General features: G+C 45.1%; 2 protein-coding genes across 2 annotated transcripts; one reads left to right on the top strand and one right to left on the bottom strand.

Annotated features, from left to right (window-relative positions):
• The first annotated feature begins 637 nt into the window (after window positions 1-637).
• LOC125511468 (ataxin-10-like) lies at window positions 638-3,676 on the top strand. Its single transcript, XM_048676856.1, has 4 exons — window positions 638-1,280; window positions 2,073-2,977; window positions 3,166-3,236; window positions 3,347-3,676. The coding sequence occupies exons 1-2, from the start codon at window positions 749-751 to the stop codon at window positions 2,966-2,968; spliced, it is 1,428 nt and encodes a 475-aa protein (XP_048532813.1). The 5' UTR covers window positions 638-748; the 3' UTR covers window positions 2,969-2,977; window positions 3,166-3,236; window positions 3,347-3,676.
• Window positions 3,677-3,949: 273 nt separating this feature from the next.
• LOC125511470 lies at window positions 3,950-5,966 on the bottom strand. The gene is made up of 4 exons (XM_048676858.1): window positions 5,696-5,966; window positions 5,075-5,322; window positions 4,810-4,990; window positions 3,950-4,318 (listed from the first exon to the last, which is right to left on the bottom strand). The coding sequence occupies exons 1-4, from the start codon at window positions 5,909-5,911 to the stop codon at window positions 4,196-4,198; spliced, it is 768 nt and encodes a 255-aa protein (XP_048532815.1). The 5' UTR covers window positions 5,912-5,966; the 3' UTR covers window positions 3,950-4,195.
• Between the last annotated feature and the right edge of the window lie 11,014 nt (window positions 5,967-16,980).

Genomic DNA, 16,980 nt, shown 5'->3' on the forward strand with positions numbered 1-16,980 from the left:
TCTATGTATTCACACATGTATTATGTTCCCGGTTAATACAATTCTAGCATGAATAATAAACATTTATCATGATTATAAGGAAATAAATAATAACTTTATTATTGCCTCTAGGGCATATTTCCTTCAGCATGTACATTGTGTCTAATCACTAATGTTTGCTAGCTCAGCTGGAAATTTCATCCAATTTAGTATGGGAGGGTCTGGGTTCGATCCTCTGATGTCCCATTGTTTTTGTCTATTTTTTAACTGCTGACGGCCTAGAAAATCAGGAGGGGGTTCGTTCCAGAGGTGCAGGGTCGAAGGGAGGGGTTCGTTCGACAGAAAATCGAGAGGGGTGGGATCGAAGTGAGTGGTTCCTGAGGCGGGATGCCCAAAAAATCAGGAGGGGTCCTCTCGAGAGAGGAGGCGGGGTCGAAGGGAGGGGGTGGTATGGTACTTTTGCAATCTGTCACACGGTTGCCAGTTACGACAGTCCAATAAATAAATGATATGTTATTATTTGAAAAATAAAGTCGCTGAAGTAAAAAAAAATTGCCCTGTGCATTTCCGTGCGTTTTTGTTTTTTGTTTTTTTTTTTGCCCTGTGCATTTCCGTGCGTTTTTGTTTTTTTGAGAGAGAACCGTGCGTGTTGGGTTAAAGTAGGCAACCGACTTGAGCAAACCCTCCGCTACCTTCCAGCGCCTCCTCCTCCCTCTCCAGTCTCCACCCCCATCGCCCGACCGCCGCCGCCGCCGCGTCCTCCACCGCCATGTGGCGAGACGAGGGGATCGAGGACGAGGAGACCCTGAGCGCGTTCCTGGAGGCCTCCAGGACGCGGGAGGGCCGGGCGGCGCTCTCCGACGCGCTCGCCGACACGCTCCACCTCCTGCCGGCCTCCCCGGCGCCGCTCCTCCTCCTGCGCCTCCGCCTCCTCCGCAACCTCCTCGCCGGCGACGCGCTCAACCAGGGCACCTTCGTGCTCCTCTCGGGCCCCGCGGCCGTCGTCTCCGCCGCCCTCTCCATCCCCGCCCTCTCCCCCGACCTCGCCCGCGCCGCGCTGCAGGCCCTGGGCAACGCCGCGCTCGGCGGGGACCGGCACCGCGAGGCCGTCTGGGACGCGCTCTTCCCGGGGGCGCTGCGGGAGTTCGCGCGCGTCCGGGACGCCGGCGTCCTCGACCCGCTCTGCATGGTGCTCGACACCTGCTGCTCCGGCGACGGCGGCCGCGGGAGGGTCGAGGAGCTGTGCCATGAGGACCTGGGCCTGCCCGTGCTCGTCGAACTCGTCGCCACCGCCTCCCGATGTGAGCCCACGCCCGCCGCTGCTAGTATTGGTTTATTGCTTTTGCGTGTTCACCCATGTCTGCTGCTAGATGCCTAGATGTGCAACTGTTTCATAGCTGCATTTGCTTTGCAGCTGTAGTAGAAGTGTGGGTTGATTGAGCTGTTTGTTTTTATGAATCCTTGTTATGATGATCATACTGTGTAGGTTATTATTTCAGCAATTGAAAGATTTGGCAAAGTGTTAAATAGATCAGCAACTGTAGACAGGAATTTGGACCAATTGGATGTCAGATATTTAATGCTTCTGTGACATTGCCAAGAAATTTTAACCATGGACTCAGCCTTGCTCAGTGGTTGTAATGAGTTCACAGTTAGATTATGGTCATTTGCTATTTAGTGAAATGCGGTTTTGGACAACTTTGGTTTATATCACCTGTTTGTTTGGTTCATTTTTCTGAAGCATGTTAGCATGACTGCTCGACCTGTTGCAACTTCTTAGCAAGAAAAAAAAAGTGGTGTCATATGTTTGACATGTTGCTGAAGTATTGGTCAGTTGCTTGATAGTTGGAACTGTTACTATGTGTTTTAGTGTAGAGTGCGAGCTTACATGTGACGTTAGATCATAGAACCATATCTGACTTGTTGAAGGCAATTTTTTCTTATTGGTGACTAATCGAATGTTATAGTTAGTTTTTTTTTTTGCTTCTTAGGATGTAGTTGGTCACATATTGTTCTCTGGTTAATTTATTTGATTCTCCCATTTTCTCCTTGGTTACTTTGCACATGATGCTAATATAAATTATGAAATGCAGTGGGGCACAAGGAAGAATGGTTGGAGTGGCTTCTCTTCAAAATCTGTGTTGAGGAGGAGAAGTTCAAAACCTTGTTTGCGGCCCTAGGTTCAACTGATGGTGGTGAATCTGGAAATGAGTTCAGTGCTAAGCATGCATTTCTTATGGGTACATTGTCAAAGTGTTTGACTGAACGACCTGAAGAAGTTAGTATCTCAAACAGTTTTGCTCTTCATGTATTCAATATACTGAAGCATGCTGCTGAGACTCTGGATTTTACTTGCCGAGGTAGCTCTGAGCTTCCAACTGGTCTCCCTGGAATTGATGTCCTTGGATATTCATTAGTGCTCTTGAAGGACATATGTGCTTGGGAACCCTCTTCATCAGAGACTGAAGCACCAGTTGACTCACCGTTGCAGGCTGAGCCCTCTTCATCGGGGACTGAAGCACCTGTTGACTCACTGTTGCAGGCTGGTCTTGTAAAACGCCTCTTAAAATACCTCGGTGAGCTTGAGCCCCCAAGTACAATCAGGAAAGCGATGGCAAAGGAACAAGGAGATCAACAGCCAGCTTTTGCAACTGCAAAGGTCTGCCCATACAATGGTTACAGGAGAGATTTGGTGGCTGTCATTGCCAATTGTTTGCATGGAAGGAAACAGGTGCAGGATGAGGTTAGGCAACTAAATGGGATTATGTTGCTGTTGCAGCAGTGTGTCATTGATGAAGGAAATGCATACTTGAGGGAGTGGGGTCTGCTAACTGTGAAATATTTGCTTGAAGAAAACGAGGAAAATCAGAAGGAGGTATCTGAGCTTCAGATGCAAGAACCTATTCTAACTCCAGAGGTCGCAGAGTTAGGCCTAAGAGTGGAGATCGACAAGAAAACGGGTCATCCAAAACTGGTCAATTCCTCCTGATGTAAAAACGTAAGTTAGAATCTGATGTCTAATAAATCTGCCTGTGCCCCACATCCTGTGCTCCTTCTACACTTGTTATTTATTCATATTTGGTTCACATACAGTTTCCAAAGTGCTTAGCGCAGAGCATTTCTGGCTCTTTTGAAATCTTATTCGTACATCTGCTGTCTAAATTTGTGCTTGTCCTATTTCTGCAGCTCCTATCTTGTGATTGGCAATGCCTGGACTTACTATCTGGATGCATATTTAACTTCAGCACATGATGAAGGTACTGCTCTTTAGTAACGCTATAAATCTTTGCAGCAATCTTGAATGCTTATGCTTTGAAATGTGAACTGGTCACATTTGCGTTATCTGAGAGACTGTTTGATTTTGCAGATTTTTCGCTTTGGCCTGCCCTGTTTGAGACGAAAACCAGTAGAAACTTCCACTGGTCATGGTTCTTCTAGACATCAGTGGGAGAAATGTAAATGTCGGATGCTGCCGCCCCAGGGGAAATAGGGGTTATATTCTCATTAAGTACTTCTAGTTCTGGCTATGACTACCAGATGCAACGTCTGTCATTTTGAACTCTTGTGCTGGGCTATGATTACAGATTCAAACATTTTATGTAGTGTAGACACTTGAAATGTTTTTGGATCCGAACCGTTATGTGCTGTCGCACAAACAGTGATGTGGGAATAGGCATATGGTTTGATTGCCGTTTCATGTTTTGTTTCTGAAGTCAGTGTGCAGTAAAACAACATGAACTGTCTTTAATTTGTGTATGCATTGACAGTCACTGCTTGTTTTGTTTGGCTACTTTGGTGTTGGACATTTGTAACTTCTCTTTTACTAGATTTTAATTTTGCTCGGTAAAAAGCTCGACCTGCTTCTGGACGCTCAGTCCTGATCCAGGAAAGGATGGAGGCGGTAGAAGCTCCAAACTAGAGTCAGGATTCAACTTTTGCAGGTTACAGTCATATGATGTGGAGGACAAAGTAGAGTAAAACATATCCATGATGACAAACGGTAGAATGTTTTTGAGCATTTCCAGCATTACAGCAGTTACAAAACTCTTATACAGCGGTGCATGATGGAACACAATTTTTGATTAGGCAGGCCGGCATTTCCAATGTTGCAACAACTACTTCTCGATTTTACCTCTGGGGCTTCTGTTTTTCACACATATCACAAAAAGCTAAACCCATTGGCCCTTGGTCTGAAACTGGCTTCGAAGAAATTCAGCTAAGCAAACACGACGTCTGAACGGAGCACGTACTTGACGTTCTTTTTCACGACGCGAGCTTCATGCAGCATGCACCTGGCGCCATGTAGATGGAGTAGAGCCATTCCTTGCACGGGAGCAACCTACATACATGTAGATAACTTCACATCAAGGCCAGCTAGCTTGGCAGTGACAGTGTTACTAACTGTATGTAAGAACGAAAAGGATGATTTCATCGCCTTCACACAGCACCAGGATATTTCACAAGGCTAACCATGTATGAGACCCTCTTGGTTTTCATAATCTGACAGTAGTTAACAATCCAAGGGCAGACTCGTAATACAGAGAACATGCGCATCTCATACTCCTTTTTTCTGATTTCTCAGCAGACATAATTCTCCAGTTCCCCCTCCTCTATAGCTAGATCGGATGCTCATATGGGCACACATCAATATCAATCTTAGCCACCGGATTAGCAATTCTAATGTGTGTGACAAACGAAACCAATGACATAATGTATATCCGAATCCGACCTTTACTACTAGCACTGGTTTTCCACAACAGAGGAATTGGCTGACAAAGCAACGAGGCAAAAGATTTTATCAAACAGATGGGTTTTGGAATCAGAAAGTACCTCAGCAACGATTCCTCCTCGGTGATCATAAAAGACAGTCTCCCCTCCAACAAGAGCCTGCGAATCTTTCGCGCTTCCCTTGCCAGAAAGGTATACCAGCAATGTATACTGCGTCCTAGAACCGTCCCCAAGGTTGACGCTCTCATCGATATGCCTGCCGAAGCGCTGACCTTCAACGTACCTACAAGCAACAACATCAGTGACCGAACCTGTCCAACAGCACGATACTAACACAACACATCTGAAGTTATAAATCGGTACATACCTGTAAAGCCTGATATTTGGGTTCAAGCCAGTTGCCACTTTGCCGGAGATGTTGATGTCCATGAATACCCTGTTAATCCCTGATTCCCAGAGCGTTTGAGCGAGCAAGGGGTCCGTGACAGATATCCGGTCATTGTCTCTGTAAGCCTCCCCCTTGAGTGGCCCAAGGCTGCCCTGGTGCGTGAAGCCCATGGATTCAGCGACGTCGACGAAAGCCTTCGCCTCAGCGGAAGTGAGGAAGTCAGGGACCTATATCAAGTGTGGCATTTGTCCATGAGCAACACAATCAGGTAAAGGTAAATTCAACAAACTATCATATCAATTCAGGAATTTCCTAGTATCATTCTTTCAGTTTGATCAGACAGCACATCATCACAAAACATCGTCCCCTTCATACTCGCTAGGTAATATTTTTCCACAAGTGGCGTGACAAAAAATTGGTGCAGGCTGAGTCTCCCCTAGATGCTCAGCAACATCGTCAGACATCAGCCCTAGATGGTAATCCCCTTCCCCTCCTAGCGGAATCAGATCGAGCTACCTGATGCCTTAGATGCGGGCGTGTGACAAGGTCCCTATGGTAATTGCGTCAGATTTAAAAGGGGGGATTGATTGATTGGCTTACGGTGAGGAGCTGGGTGCCCTTGAGGCGATTGACCAGGAGGTCCTTCTTGGGCTTTACCGCCGGCCATGCCCCGCCGCTGCCGCTGCCGGTGGCGCCGCCCTTCTTCGCCTTCTTGGCGGCGGAGGATTTCTTGTGGCGCTGCTGCGGGGCGCCGTCTCCTGCCTCGGGTTGCTCCATGGGTGGTCGCCTCTTCCGGTCCGGCGCCGGTGGTGGCATAGCATCGGGTTGTTGAGGCGGCCGACCGGGTTGGACCCGGGCCGGTTGGGTCGCTGTTCGACTCGTCAGGTCTTCAGTTATTTCTTTATTTAGTTTTTAAACATAATACGCAATTGCCATTTTGATAAAACCATCCTTCGTTCTTTGAGAATGAAAAAAAAAGTTGCCATCCTGATGGCATATATTTTATTTATGGCGACTACTCAGCGTCGGTGTGCCGGCCGAAAGTTTCGGCCGGTCGCATGCCAGCCGCTGGATTACTTCATTGGTGTCTGTAGATTAGAACCCCCCACGTCATCTTTTCCATCCCCGCTTCGTCTCAAATCGGATCGAGAGAGATGAAAAACAGCTTTGACGTGTTGTAGACAAATTTGGTATAATTCATGAGAGGACGTCTCCCTACATACTAGAAACATGAATTCTACTACGATCTCGAATAGGAAGAATATAATTTGATCTGTGCAACGGGAGAGGACCACGTACTAGAAACATGAATTCTACCACGATCTCGAACAGGAAGGATAGAACTTGATCGAAAAATTAAACGGCTTATGTCCGATCGTGATGGAGAGTATTTTTCCCATGAATTTGATCTATTTTGTGCGGAACATCTGTTACTGTAGTCATGATTTATGTTTCTAGAATTCATGTTTCTAGTATGTGCCCTAGATGCGATTTGTTCATCTGCTATGCTAGTTCGCATGATTAGTTTAATCTCTGCTACTGTAATCATGATTTATCTTCTATTTATTCAGATTAAATCTCGTAGTAATTTGCTCATATTTCCAACAATTCAAAAACCTGATTATAGGCAATTTACTCCGAGTGGTTTTGCTGCGCATCTGAAGCCGCCCGCCTTTAAGGGGGCGCAATATAAGAGGTGGCGCACGAGAGCAGTCTACTGGTTTCAGACCATGGGCTGTTATGACGCCACCAAGGGCAAGCCTGAGGGCGATCTTAATCCAGCACAACTGGAAGCTTTTGAGAAGATCGATACTCTCTTTAAAAGCGCTCTTCTGAGTGTTCTAAATGATTCCATTGTGGATTCGTACATGTCGTTTGAAAACGGCAATGACATGTGGGCTGCGCTCGAGGCCAAGTTTGGTGCCTCGGACGCCGGCAGCGAGTTGTATGTCATGGAGCAATTCTATGACTACAAGATGACTGATGAGCGCTCTGTTGTACAATGGGCTCATGAGAGACAGTCGCTCACAAAAGAACTTGAGTACTTCAAGTGTGTGTTGCCGGACAAATTTGTTGCCGGAGGCATCATTGCCAAACTTCCACCTTCGTGGAACAATTTTGCTACTTCCCTGAAACACAAGAGACAAGAGTTTTCCGTTGCGGATCTCATTGGTACTCTTGATGTTGAAAAGAAGGCGAGAGCAAAGGACACACGTGCTCGAGTTGCTGAGGGAGCTTCTAGTGCCCACATGGTACAGAAGAAGAACTCCCATCCCAACAAGTTCAAAAACAACAAGAACAAAACTCAAGGCAAAGGCAAGTTTGATACAAAGAACAAGCCATCACATTCTACCAACTTCAAGAAAAATTCTCATAAGAAAGGGAAGGGACTTTGTCATGTCTGCGGTGATCCTAATCACTGGGCTCCGAAGTGTCCTAACCGCTTTGAGGAGCGCGAACATGAGAAGAGCGGCAAGTCCGCTAATGTTGTCATCGGTGATATTGATATGAAGGAATTAGGATACGGTATTTTTCCTACCATCCTTTCAGTTTTTCAATCCCCTGATTGGTTAATTGACACCGGTGTCAATGTACATGTTTGTGCTGATGCCTCCATGTTTTCTTCTTACCAGACAACAGGGACTTCACCCGTGCTAATGAGGAACGGGTCACATGCCATTGTTCGAGGTGTTGGTACGGTCGATCTGAAGTTTACTTCGGGGAAGACTGTGCGTCTGAAGAATGTTCATCATGTGTCGTCCATAAATAAAAATCTCGTTAGCGGTTCCCGTTTATGTCGAGATGGTTTTAAGTTGGTTTTCAAATCCAATAAAGTTGTAATTTCTAAGTATGGACAATTTGTTGGAAAAGGCTATGAGAGCGGAGGCTTGTTCCGCCTGTCTTTGTCAGATATTTGCACTAAAGTTATTAATAATGTTTGCCACAACAATGAGTCTGATATTTGGCATTCACGACTTTGTCACATTAACTTTGGTTGCATGACACGGCTAACTAATATGAATTTAACTCCGAAAATCTCTACTGTCAAAGGCTCTAAGTGCCAAGTATGTGTGCAAGCTAAGCAACCTCACAAGTCCCATAAGACTGCAGAGGCAAGAGACTTGGCGCCACTAGAGATTATACATTCTGATCTTTGTGAAATGAATAGCGTGTTGACAAAAAGTGGAAAGAGATAATTCATGACGTTGATTGATGACTCCACTAGATATTGTTGTGTGTATCTTCTGAAATCAAAAGATGAGGCTTTAACTTTCTTCAAAAACTATAAAGCTGAGGCAGAGAACCAACTTGATCGAAAAATTAAACGGCTTAAGTCTGATCATGGTGGAGAGTATTTTTCCAATGAATTTGATCTGTTTTGTGCAGAACATGGTATAATCCATGAGAGGACGCCTCCCTACTCACCTCAGTCAAATGGGATAGCCGAAAGAAAGAACCGAACTCTAACTGATATGGTTAACACCATGTTAGACACATAGGGTCTTTCCAAGGAATGGTGGGGGGAGACGCTAATGAATGCGTGTCATGTCCTAAACCGAGTTCCCACAAAGCATAAGACCATGACTCCGTTTGAGGAATGGGAAAGGAAAAGATCGAAACTCTCTTACCTACGTACTTGGGGTTGTTTGGCGAAAGTCAATATACCAATTCCCAAGAAGCGCAAACTTGGACCAAAAACCGTGGATTGTATTTTTATGGGCTATGCTTTTCATAGCATTGGCTATAGATTTTTTATAATAAAATCAGAGGTATCCGACATGCATGTTGGTACGATTATGGAGTCGAATGATGCAACTTTCTTTGAGGACATATTTCCTATGAAGGATATATCGAGTTCATCAAATCAGGAGATACCTACTCCATCTAGTGAGGAATTCGCTGTAATCCCTAAACCCACCATTGCGATGGAACACATTGAGAATCCTGTTGAGGGTGACAATGGAACTCTTGTGAGGAGAAAGAGACAAAGGACTGCAAAGTCTTTTGGTGATGATTTCATTGTGTACCTTGTGGATGACACACCCAAAACTATTTCAAAATCCTATGCATCTCCTGATGCTGACTACTGGAAGGAAGCTGTTCGTAGCGAGATGGATTCCATCTTAGCTAACGGTACCTGGGAGATCACTGACCATCCTTATGGGTGCAAACCTGTAGGATGTAAGTGGATGTTCAAGAAGAAGCTTAGACCTGATGGTACGATTGAAAAGTACAAGACACGACTTGTGGCCAAGGGTTATACCCAGAAAGAAGGTGAAGACTTCTTTGATACTTACTCACCTGTGGCTAGACTGACCACAATTCGGGTGCTATTATCACTGGCTGTCTCACATGGTCTTCTCGTTCATCAAATGGACGTTAAGACAGTTTTCCTCAATGGAGAGTTGAAGGAGGAAATTTACATGGATCAGCCAGATGGTTTTGTAGTACCTGGTCAGGAAGGAAAGGTGTGCAATTTATTAAAGTCTTTATATGGCCTTAAACAAGCTCCTAAGGAGTGGCATGAGAAGTTCGAAAGAACATTAACTGCTGCCGGCTTTGTAGTAAACGATGATGATAAGTGCGTGTACTATCGCTATGGTGGGGGCGAAGGAGTTATTCTTTGTCTGTATGTCGACGACATACTGATCTTTGGAACCAAACTTGATTTAATCAAGGAGGTTAAGGATTTCTTATCTCGCTGTTTTGAGATGAAGGATCTAGGAGTAGCTGATGTTATCTTAAACATCAAGCTGTTGAGAGATGAGAATGATGGGATCACACTGCTTCAGTCTCACTATGTGGAAAATGTCTCGAGTCGTTTTGGGTATAGCGACAGCACGCCTTCTCCAACTCCATATGATGCTAGTGTGTTGCTTCGAAAGAACCAACGGATTGCTAGAGATCAACTAAGGTATTCTCAGCTTATTGGCTCGCTTATGTATTTGGCGAGTGCCACAAGGCCTGACATCTCTTTTGCTGCGAGCAAGCTGAGTCAGTTTGTGTCAAAACCGGGAGATGATCATTGGCATGCGCTTGAGAGAGTTATGTGCTATTTGAAAGGCACCGCGAGCTATGGGATTCACTACACCGGGTATCCAAGGGTACTAGAGGGTTATAGTGACTCAAACTGGATATCTAATGCTGATGAGATTAAGGCCACAAGTGGTTATGTTTTTACACTTGGTGATGGCGCTGTTTCCTGGAAGTCTTGCAAGCTGACAATCTTAACGAGGTCAACTATGAAAGCAGAACTCACAGCATTAGACACTGCCACTGTTGAAGCAGAGTGGCTTCGTGAACTCTTGATGGACTTACCTATGGTTGAAAAACCAATACCCCCTATCCTGATGAACTGTGATCGTCAAGATAAACAGTTCAAAGGACAATATGAAGTCCTCAAGACATGTGAAGAGGAGACTAAAATCTGTCAGAAAATTGAGAAACTCCGGAGTTATTACGTTGGGTTATATCCAAACATCGAAAAACTTGGCAGATCCCTTCACAAAGGGTCTATCACGTAACGTGATAGATAATGCATCGATGGAGATGGGCTTGAGACCCACCGCATGAGTTGTCCATAGTGGTAACCCACTCTATGTGATCGGAGATCCCGTGAAGTAGAAGTGGGAGACAAGCTGTTGGTCAGCTGGGAGGAGAGTATCCCTATATTAACTATCCCACTCCATGAAGATGCAATACTCTCCTGATCTGCATGTGATACTTATCTTAATGTGTTTCAAGTGGCTTATTCGGGTAAGCAGAGATGTTGTCCTGCAGAACATCTTCCGAGGAACACACCTATATGAATTTGACTGTTAACGTCGCAGTCTGTGAGAATTGGGTGTTCTCTAATAAATTCATGAAGAGGCCCTGGAGTACGACGTATACGCTCCACCTGCGGGGAAGCCTTGCGGCAGCCCAGTATCAGTCAAGAAATTGTGTGAAACTAGTCTCGTAGAAAACTTGTAGTTCAAGGCATAGTCCACTATTTAAGTTGTGATCTAGTGTAGCATAAATCTCTAAGTGAAAGTTCAACTTCACAGTCTCCACTAAGCACCGGTATATAAACAATGTTTTGAAACTTAATGATGAGATGTGCCAATGAGACTTTGTGGGGGATTGTTAGAATTTTGCTAGTAGGCCTTTGGTCCAAAGCCCAACTAAAATTCTGAAATTCTCTTGGCCCATTCATACACACATGTGAGTGAAGTGAGTGAGGCTAAAGTTTAGTCCCACCCCGGAAGTTGAGAGAGAGTTGCACCTCTTTATAAGGTGAGCTCTTCTACCACTTGTATGAGCATGAGAAGAGGAGACCTACACGCGCGCTCCTCCTCCTCGCTCGCCTCGCCACGCCACGCCTCGCCACGCCCGCGTGCGCGGATTGAGCCGAGCCGAGGACAGAGCTATGCACGTTGTCTATATTTTTGCTGCTACAGAAAATTAATGAGTCATTAATTAATAATTAACGGACGCTTACTCGCCGTTTCGTATGGTTTCTCACCACCGTTCCAGATCATTGCGCCGCCAAGCAAGTCTTCTCCATCCCTCCTTTCGGCGTGCACCGGGAGAAGGGACAGCAGGCCTCCGGAACCCCGCCTCTCGTGATCCTGTACGGGAGAGGGGCGATCAGGTTTTTGGGGAGCGCACTCGCGCGACTGCTGGCAGCGACGACTTCGCGAACGACGACTTCTTCCCCGACCTCGGCAACCTCATCCTCGACGACATGGGCGACAACGTCAACGCCGGCGGTGCTGCTCCCGCTGCACCGTATGTGATTCTATCCTTCCTGTTCGAGATCGTGGTAGAATTCATGTTTCTAGTATGTGCCCTAGATATGATCTGTTCATCTGCTATGCTAGTTCGCATGATTAGTTTAATCTCTGCTACTGTAGTCATGATTTATCTTCTAATTATTCGGATTAAATCTCGTAGTAACTTGCTCATATTTCCAACATGATCTAATTATATATCTATTGTCGATGGATAGCTTTCCTGTTGCGGTTGAAACAAATAAAGTCTCCGGCGTTGCTGCCGCAGGAATTGCTCTACTCGATGTAGCAAAAACATATGCTATTCCAGCTCAAGGCTCACGGGTTGTAGCAAAAACAACTGCTGGCAGCTACGGCGTCAGAGGTGGCAACAAACATGCTTAGTTGGTTGTAGAAAAATCCTCGCCGTAGTACAAAAAACTAAGACGTTGCAACAACAAAACCTAAAAGCGACGTTGGGGAACTAGTAGAAAATTCAAAATTTTCCTACGTGTCACCAAGATCTATCTATGGAGTCATCTAGCAACGAGGGAGGAGAGTGGCATCTACATACCCTTGTAGATCGCGCGGAAGCGTTCAAGAGGAACGGGGTTGATGGAGTCGTACTCGTCGTGATTCAAATCACCGATGACCAAGTGCCGAACGGACGGCACCTCCGCGTTCAACACACGTACAGCCCGGTGACGTCTCCCATGCCTTGATCCAGCAAGGAGAGAGGGAGAGGTTGAGGAAGACTCCATCCAGCAGCAGCACAACGGCGTGGTGGTGGTGGAGGAGCGTGGCAATCCTGCAGGGCTTCGCCAAGCACCACGGGAGAGGAGAAGAACTTAGAGAGAAGGGCTGCACCAAAGGCATAAGGGGTGTCTCAAGAGGCCCTCCTACCCTCACTATATATAGGGAGCCCAAGGGGGGGTGCGCCAGCCCTAGGAGATCCAATCTCCTAGGGGGCGGCGGCCAGGGGAGGTTTCCCTCCCCCCCAAGGCACCTAGGAGGTGCCTTCCCTCCTTGGGACTCTTCCTTAGGGTTCCCCCTTCACCCTAGGCGCATGGGCCATAAGGGAAGTGGCGCCCCAGCCCACTTTGGGCTGGATCCCTTCCCACTTCAGCCCATGGGACCCTCCGGGATAGGTGGCCCCACCCGGTGGGCCCCCGGGACCCTTCCGGTGGTCCCGGTACAATACCGATGACCCCGAAACTTGTCCCGATGGCCGAAATAGGACTTCCTATATATAAATCTTTACCTCCGGACCATTCCGGAACTCCTCGTGACGTCCGGGATCTCATCGGGACTCCGAACAACATTCAGTAACCACATACAACTTCCTTTATAACCCTAGCGTCATCGAACCTTAAGTGTGTAGACCCTACGGGTTCGGGAGACATGCAGACATGACCGAGACGTTCTCCGGTCAATAACCAACAGCGGGATCTGGATACCCATGTTGGCTCCCACATGTTCCACGATGATCTCATCGGATGAACCACGATGTCAAGGACTTAATCAATCCCGTATACAATTCCCTTTGTCTAGCGGTACGATACTTGCCCGAGATTCGATCGTCGGTATCCCGATACCTTGTTCAATCTCGTTACCGGCAAGTCTCTTTACTCGTTCCGTAACACATCATCCCGTGATCAACTCCTTGGTCACATTGTGCACATTATGATGATGTCCTACCGAGTGGGCCCAGAGATACCTCTCCGTTTACACGGAGTGACAAATCCCAGTCTCGATTCGTGCCAACCCAACAGACACTTTCGGAGATACCTGTAATACCTTTATAGCCACCCAGTTACGTTGTGACGTTTGGCACACCCAAAGCACTCCTACGGTATCCGGGAGTTGCACAATCTCATGGTCTAAGGAAATGATACTTGACATTAGAAAAGCTTTAGCATACGAACCTACACGATCTAGTGCTATGCTTAGGATTGGGTCTTGTCCATCACATCATTCTCCTAATGATGTGATCCCATTATCAACGACATCCAATGTCCATGGTCAGGAAACCGTAACCATCTATTGATCAACGAGCTAGTCAACTAGAGGCTTACTAGGGACATGGTGTTGTCTATGTATCCACACATGTATCTGAGTTTCCTATCAATACAATTATAGCATGGATAATAAACGATTATCATGAACAAGGAAATATAATAATAACCAATTTATTATTGCCTCTAGGGTATATTTCCAACAGTCTCCCACTTGCACTAGAGTCAATAATCTAGTTCACATCGCCATGTGATTAACATTCACAGGTCACATCACCATGTGACTAACACCCAAGAGTTTACTAGAGTCAGCAGTCTAGCTCACATCACTAAGTGATTAACACTCAATGAGTTCTAGGTTTGATCATGTTGCTTGTGAGAGAGGTTTTAGTCAACGGGTCTGAACCTTTCAGATCCGTGTGTGCTTTACAAATCTCTATGTCATCTCCTAGATGTAGCTACCATGCTCTATTTGGAACTATTCCAAATAACTGTTCTACTATACGAATCTAGTTTACTACCCGAATAATCTGGATTAGTGCCAAAGTTTGCATCGGCGTAACCCTTTACGACGAACTCTTTTACCACCTCCATAATCGAGAAAATTCCTTAGTCCACTAGTTACTAAGGATAACTTTGACCGCTGTCCTGTGATTCATTCCTGGATCACTCTTGTACCCCTTGACTGACTCATGGCAAGGCACACTTCAGGTGCGGTACACAATATAGCATACTGTAGAGCCTATGTCTTAAGCATAGGGGACGACCTTCGTCCTTTCTCTCTATTCTGCCGTGGTCGAGCTTTAAGTCTTAACTTCATACCTTATAACTCAGCCAAGAACTCCTTCTTTGACTGATCCATCTTGAACACCTTCAAGATCACGTCAAGGTATGTGCTCATTTGAAAGTACCATTAAGCGTTTTGATCTATCCTTATAGATCTTGATGCTCAATGTTCAAGTAGCTTAATCCAGGCTTTTCCATTGAAAAACACTTTTCAAATAACCCTATATGCTTTCCAGAAATTCTACGTCATTTCTGATTAACAATATGTCAACAACATATACTCATCAGAAATTCTATAGTGCTCCCACTCACTTCTTTGGAAATACCAGTTTCTCATAAACTTTGTATACACCCAAAATCTTTGATCATCTCATCAAAGCGTACATTCCAACTCCGAGATGCTTACTCCAGTCCTCAGAAGGATTGCTGGAGCTTTGCATACTTATTAGCATCTTTTAGGATTGACAAAACCTTCCGGTTGTATCACATACAACCTTTCGTCGAGGAAACAATGTTTTGACATCCTATCTGCAAGATTTCATAAATAATGCAGTAATCGCTAATATAATTCCAACAGACTCTTAGCATCGCTACGAGTGAGAAAGTCTCATCGTAGTCAACTCCTTGAACTTGTCGGAAAACATCTTAACGACAAGTCGAGCTTTCTTAATGGTGACACTTACCATCATTGTCCGTCTTCCTTTTAAAATCCATCTGTACTCAATAGCCTTACGACCATCAAGTAGTTCTTCCCAAGTCTACACTTTGTTTTCATATATGGATCCTCTCTCGGATTATATGGCCTCGAGCCATTTATCAGAATCCGGGCCCACCATCGCTTCTCCATAGCTCGTAGGTTCATTGTTGTCTAGCAACATGACTTCCAAGACAGGATTACGTACCACTCTGAAGTAGTGTGCATCCTTGTCATCCCACGAGGTTTGGTAGTGACTTGATCTGAAGTTTCATGATCAATATCATAAGCTTCCACTTCAATTGGTGTAGGTGCCACAGGAACAACTCTTTGTGCCCTACTATACACTAGTTGTAGTGACGGTTCAATAACCTCATCAAGTCTCCACCATCCTCCCACTCAATTCTTTCAAGAGAAACTTTTCCTCGAGAAAGGACCCGATTCTAGAAACAATCCCTTATTGCTTTTGGATCTGAGACAGGAGGTATACCCAACTATTTTGGGTGTCCTATGAAGATGCATTTATCCGCTTTGGGTTTGAGCTTATCAGCCTGAAACTTTTTCACATAAGCGTCGCAGCCCCAAACTTTTAAGCAATGACAGCTTAGGTTTCTTTAAACCATAGTTCATACGGTGTCATCTCATCGGAATTACGTGGTGCCCTATTTAAAGTGAATGTGGTTGTCTCTAATGCCTGACCCATAAACTATCGTGGTAATTCGATAAGAGACATCATGGTATGCATCATATCCAATAGGGTGCAGTTATGATGTTCGGACACACCATCACACTATGGTGTTCCAGGCCGTATTAGTTGTGAAACAATTTCCACAATGTCTTAATTATGTGCCAAACTCGTAATTCAGATATTCATCTCTATGATCATATCATAGATATTTTATCCTCTTGTCACGATGATCTTTCAACTTCACCCTGAAATTACTTGAACCTTTCAATAATTCAGACTCGTGATTCATCAAGTAAATATACTCAACATCTACTCAAATCATCTGTGAAGTAAGAACATAATGATATCCACTACATGCCTCAGCACTCATTGGACTGCACACATCAAAATGTATTACTTCCAACAAGTTGCTTTCTGGTTCCATTTTACTGAAACCGAGGCTTTCAGTCATCTTGCCCATGTGGTATGATTTGCATGTCTCAAATGATTCAAAATCAAGTGAGTCCAAATGGTCCATTTGCATGGAGTTTCTTCATGCATATACACCAATAGACATGGTTCGCATGTCTCAAACTTTTCAAAAATGAGTGAGTCCAAAGATCCATCAACATGGAGCTTCTTCATGCGTTTTGTACCGATATGACTTACGTGGTAGTGCCACAAGTAGGTGGTACTATCATTACTATCTTATATCTTTTGGCATGAACATGTGTATCACTACGATCGAGATTCAATAAACCATTCATTTTAGGCGTAAGACCATTGAAGGTATTATTCAAATAAACAGAGTAGCGATTATTCTCCTTAAATGAACAACCGTATTGCGATAGGCATAATCCAATCATGTCTATGCTCAACGCAAACACCAAATAACCATTATTTAGGTTTAACACCAATCTCGATGGTAGAGGGAGCGTGCGATGCTTGATCATATCAACATTGGAAACACT

Source organism: Triticum urartu, chromosome 5 (assembly GCF_003073215.2).
Source record: "Triticum urartu cultivar G1812 chromosome 5, Tu2.1, whole genome shotgun sequence".
Lineage (NCBI taxonomy): Eukaryota > Viridiplantae > Streptophyta > Magnoliopsida > Poales > Poaceae > Triticum > Triticum urartu.

Bases quoted from the DNA above. Each gene is read 5' to 3' on its own strand.
- LOC125511468 (XM_048676856.1), top strand. From the start codon at position 749: ATGTGGCGAGACGAGGGGATCGAGGACGAGGAGACCCTGAGCGCGTTC. The intron at 1,281-2,072 runs GTGAGCCCACGC...TATGAAATGCAG, and splicing joins CGTCGCCACCGCCTCCCGAT to TGGGGCACAAGGAAGAATGG.
- LOC125511470 (XM_048676858.1), bottom strand. From the start codon at position 5,911: ATGCCACCACCGGCGCCGGACCGGAAGAGGCGACCACCCATGGAGCAA. The intron at 5,323-5,695 runs GTAAGCCAATCA...CACTTGATATAG, and splicing joins AGGGCACCCAGCTCCTCACC to GTCCCTGACTTCCTCACTTC. The intron at 4,991-5,074 runs GTATGTACCGAT...TGTTGCTTGTAG, and splicing joins CCAAATATCAGGCTTTACAG to GTACGTTGAAGGTCAGCGCT.